This window comes from Leptinotarsa decemlineata, unplaced genomic scaffold, assembly GCF_025532065.1.
Source record: "Leptinotarsa decemlineata unplaced genomic scaffold, Ldec_3_MD MMD2_tig00003308_RagTag_RagTag, whole genome shotgun sequence".
In the NCBI taxonomy this organism is placed as follows: Eukaryota; Metazoa; Arthropoda; class Insecta; order Coleoptera; family Chrysomelidae; genus Leptinotarsa; species Leptinotarsa decemlineata.
The window spans coordinates 2,064,987-2,070,416 of NW_027412586.1; the positions used below are offsets into that span (position 1 = coordinate 2,064,987).

At 34.8% G+C, this 5,430-nt stretch overlaps 1 protein-coding gene across 1 annotated transcript; it reads left to right on the plus strand.

Annotated features, from left to right (window-relative positions):
• Positions 1-1,649: 1,649 nt before the first annotated feature.
• Positions 1,650-2,228, plus strand: LOC141483306 (uncharacterized). The gene has a single exon (XM_074177807.1). The coding sequence runs from the start codon at positions 1,650-1,652 to the stop codon at positions 2,226-2,228; it is 579 nt and encodes a 192-aa protein (XP_074033908.1).
• The last annotated feature ends 3,202 nt before the right edge of the window (positions 2,229-5,430 follow it).

The window sequence follows — 5,430 nt, forward strand, 5'->3', positions numbered from 1 at the left end:
GATTTATTTATACTTCAGATTTCTCATCGATAGAGAACTTTATACACGTGTAGGAAAGGCAGTTCACTCCGATAAGTTACTACGTGAATTGAAAGTTTTTTCACAAAGAAAAATAGTCTATTCATCAGTAACTTATTAATCTTCAAACACATTTTTTGTAGAGGACTCAATACTTCATATTGTTTTTGTGCTCATAGCCTTCCACAATCTGATAAAATTAAAACTATTTCAGTAGAAGATTTGCTGAAGTGTAATAAAGGGCAAACTGAAAAGTTCACCCCGAAAAATTGCTGTGTATAGAGTACAAAAAAGTCCAATTAGTCAGTAACTTCGTATTCATAAATTTTGCCTACAAATGAACCCAAAAAAACAGTGTAAAAAAATAACTTTCATTTTATGATTGTGCCTATCAAAAAATGAGCTGAGAAAGTTAAGATATTCATCTTAACATTTAGAAGGCCGAAATCTGCCTCCGGTTTCAGATTTGCAAAAATGGTTATCTATGTGCAGTAATCATTTATTGTATTGAGAATATCGATCCCTCATACTAATATCTACCCTTCTTCCGTGTTCGTGTCAAAGGTGCCTGCGCTCAAATGTCATGTTCAGCTGATATAGACGGAGACTGGGAGCTGGAAGTTAATTTCTTCAGAATATAGACACATGACAGCGGTGGCAGATGCAGTTAACGTTTATCTCGTAGATAATCTGGAAACTGATGTGCCGTAAAGACAAATGGGTAATGAAATATGAAAATGGATAGAAACGTCAAAATGTTTCAGTCTTGATTACGTATTTCCCGAATCGTATTATTTCGGAATTGTATTTATATTGAAATACATAGAAGGATTCCTTGATGGATTTTCTGCTATGGAAATCCGTTTCTGTTGTTGAGGGTGATTTAAGGTTTCTGATAAAATTTTAAATATATTATTTCTTTGTTCACATTATGAATACGAGATGTTAATCTATATAGGTACGTAATACAACAATTTTATAAAAAAATATATTTGTGTAAAATAGTGTAATAGTCTGATTCATCAGATTTGCTTGAGAAATGAATAATCAAGTAATTCTATATAGTGAAAAATTGATTATTCGAGAAAGTTGCCAATAAAATATTCAATAGTCGATATTATATAGAAGTGTTCATATAGAAGTATTTGTTTCGAAAGAATTTTTTTTCTTTCGTGTAATTCAATGTTTATATGAAAGTAGCTGTTTCAGGAGGACTTTCTTTCAGTTTGTGTCTGAAAGTTACTTCTTTGCATGATCTACACATCCATGTATAGAGTTACTTATTTTCAAATTGATTACTTCCTTCCTTTCTTTGGAAGATTCTCTCATCCATTTTTTTGTATCAGATGGAGTAGTAGAAAGCCAAAAACTTTCTTTCTTATTGTAATATTGTGACAATCTTCATCAATCCTATCAATTTTTGATAATTTTGTTTGCGTCTTATTTTAAGACGCAATAAAAAGAAAGCTATTGAAAACACACCAGATGTTGAAATTGTTATTCAGATTTCTCAATTATCCAATTTGTTGCTTGCCAAAAATGTAGGAATGGGAACGTCCAACCATTTCCACCACTAATGGGGCAAATACCAAGGGCTCACCCGAGAAATAAGGTAATTCGTCAATGTGAGGATGGATTATTTTGGACCATTTCACGTTAAAATTGGTCGACGAAAAGAGAAGCGTTGGGGAGTCATCTTCAACTGTCTGTCAATAAAAGCCATTCACCTGGAAATTTCACACACTCTTAACAGTGAATCGACTATATTGAGAATGGTAGCAAGAAAAGGGCAGCCAAAGATCATCTTTTGTGATGATGGAACACATTTTCTTGCTGCTGCGAAAAAACTGAAAAATGCTCTCCAAAACTTAAACAATTCATTTGTTGTGGACGCAATGTCGTCTAGAGGAATTGAGTTCAGATTCAATCCACCAGGAGCCCCACATAAGGAAGAAACATGTGAGAGGTTAATTGGATTTGTCAAAAGAATAATATCAAAGGATTTGTATGAACAGTATCTCAAAGAAGAACCTCTACAAACTTTTTCTGCTGAAGCTGAGCATATAGGCAATTTCAGGTCCCTTACTAGAGTATCAAGCGATCCATCCGATCTTGAAGCACTTACACAATCTTCTTTTTTGTGGTCGTCAAGTGGAGATGGCTCTTGTATACGCCTCCGCCGAGACAATGATTGCCTACGAAGAGAATAGAGAAAAACGCAGATGTTACTTGATAACTTTTGGAGCCGTTGGGTCAAGGAATACCTACCCACATTATCAAAACGGAGTAAACAGAATAAAATTCAAGAATGTATCTGAGTTAATGATGTTGTTATACTAACTGATAACACCAAGGAAGGAATGGAAGTTGGGGCGCGTAACTGTAGCTTAGCCAAGTCCTGATAGCAGAGTACGTGTCGTAGATGTGAAACATCTGTATGTAAACATTTGTTTATTGGATCTAGAGGAAAAATATTTCCTTTAGAAGTAGGGAGGATGTTGAAACTCATTATTCAGATTTTCTAATTATTCAATTTGTTACTTGTTTTTAAATGTTTTGCTCACCATATAGTTGTTATAAAAAAGATAGACTGTCAGAAGTTATTATGGAAAAGTAATCGAAATTTTGTTAGACTAAAATACAGTTTAATTGGCGATTCCTGAAAGGAATAATAACTGGATTCTCAACTCCAGAACGAAATTATTGTTATTTGGCAATCGTGCCGGCCTAGTCCGAGAAGTACGTACTTTCCGGAATAATAGTCCGGAAGGTACGGAAAGTAGGAAGAATGTTGGTTATGGAGTAAACAGATCAGAAGTCTTCAACATCAAGCAGATCAACACATTCCATGTCTAACTGAAATAAAAAATTACAGTATCATCAGCAATACTCATTATTTCATCAGAGTATCGGTTCCAAAAAAAATGTTATTGTCAGTAAAGCAGTAATTCAGTCTCTGAATTTCCATATTGTTCTAGGTTGCGTAACACGAAATTCTGATTTGATGAAGCTTCAAAGGAAAATTGAAGAGAAGTCAAATCCGGCCATTTGGCCATTTCAATCTAGCTCATGCCTGGGTATGGCTGATCCAATCAATTCCTCACTGGCCTAATAAATATGAGAACGCATCGTTTCGTTGAAAAACAACTATATTCCCAAATTTATCTTGATTGTTGGCCATCATTTTTTGAATCCGTGGGTGTATGATTTTTTCAAGAATTTCTAAAGTTAAATCATCAGTCACATTTTTTTTAGATATATAGGACCAATAATTCGATTTTCCATTTTTCTTGAATAGAGGTTGAGTGTGACTTTTTCGAAAAATATGTGGGTTTATGTCTTACCAATATCACACATTTCGGTGATTGACATTTCTGTGCATTCGTCACTGAAACAAATACTTTCCATGCAGTTTCGATTTGCATTGAAGCGTTCGAACATTAACTCTCAAACGTATTCTAAAAACACTTTATTGTGTGATTTTCACTAGATAGTTTTACAAAAACGCAACACGTGTTTCGCCATACAATGGTTTCCTCGGGCGTGTCTCAATTAAGACACGCCCGAGGAAGCCATTGTATGGCGAAACACGTTAGTTATGGATTTCCATCAAATATCGGCCGATTCCATCATATATGTTAACTCTCAAAACTCAATTCTTTTTTGAACGTTTTTTTTTTCAGCTTGCCCTATATGTTTGTTTGTTCATTAATATGTTTTGGTCAAATTTAGTAATTGAACTTTGATCCGCTTCCTGTTGACAGATGACCGTGACTACATAATGGCGGATTACATATTTTTCCACAACTACCTCAAAAAAAATTAATTGACCAAGCTTGACTAGCAGAATAGTAGTACATATTGAAAAGATGCAAATTCTCCATAGCCGCAGCTATAAAATGAAGGATAATATATTTTTCCAAACTACCTCAATATGGGTATCAAATGACAGGGCTTGACTAGTACTATATAGTACACTATGGAAAACATGCAAGTTCAATATAATCTATACAAAGAATTTTGTCAACTCAAAATCGGTATACAAGCATATCCCACCCAAATTGAGATTTTGTATCGTGTCGAGGACTGTGTGGCGTTAGAGTGGCTAAAAATTATTCGTCGTTAGCAATGAATCACCCAAGTTAAGGTAAAATGTTAGAGTGTGCCGATAACTGTGTGCCCTCAGGGTGGATAGAAATTAGATACTGAAAACTTGAAAATAAAATAAGTAAAAAACTTTTGTTGAACGGTTTCATTGAGAAATGTAATGAGAAATAATTCGGAAGGTCCTAGGTAGCAGCCATCACACTATAATCCTCAGCAATCTACGGTATTGATCAGTTGAAAAACTAATGCAATCGATATTTACTCAGGTTACGCTACACCCAACGATTTTATTATTTTTTTATCTGATCGATAATGTATATTGCTGAAGAGAGTGGTGTAATGATTTACACCTAGGATGTTTCAAATTATTCTTCAGTTTTAAGTATATTTTTTTATGAATCCATATTCAACATTAAATTTGTTTTACTCAATTTTCAAGGCTCATTTTCATTTGATTCATGTAATATATCCAGTTCTATGAGCGAAACTTATGTCTTCTGGGGTATCTATTGACGATGGCTTTCGAGAAATCATTCTAACGAGCAACTCTTATCGTGGACTGCATGGGGTTATTTCTGTTTCTCGTCCGAGATAGATTTTCATCCAGCAACTCCAGCTCTAGATACTCGCGGTGGTTTTAAATTTCTCTACTCAATCCCCGAGAAAGTTTCGGCAGATTGGATCATCAGGCATTGAACACCCTTTCTGTTCCATGGCGTTAATGTCGATTGCTTCTGTTTTTCGTATTAAGATCTAGCTCAAACCATTTTTGAAAGTTTGAACGAAATGATATAAAGCAAATTCTCAGTATCAATAGTCACAACTATCGTGCCATTACTCTCTGTTGCTTGGGTAACACTGATTAGAATATTGTCTACATCACAAAACAATCCTAGATCGGATTCAAACAGAAATGTGCTCATTTGTCGAATAATTTGGTTAGATTTTATTTCAAATATGCAAATATTTTCAGCATTATATATGAAAACTCTTTTGGGAAAGAGTAAAAGTGTTAGGGAATTTACACTGAATAGTCTAGGGACTCACTCAGAAGCTGGTAATTTGTTTTTGATTTGACAAACATCAACAAGAAATAACCACAGCTCTCATCATATATAAATTGAGCAAGACGTCGAGCGAAGTTCATAAGAAGCACAAAAACTTGAAAACAGAGCTATGTGGTTCCATTAGGGAGGTCAACAATGCACATCTGTCCCGATTCCCAACAGCGGGAGCAGCAGGAAAGCGTCATGCCGCGATTTGTATAGGTGCCCTTCCGTCGCATCTCTATTAGAAACTTTGTCA

Excerpts from the sequence above, each read along its gene's own strand:
- LOC141483306 (XM_074177807.1), top strand. The coding sequence starts at position 1,650 with ATGGATTATTTTGGACCATTTCACGTTAAAATTGGTCGACGAAAAGAG.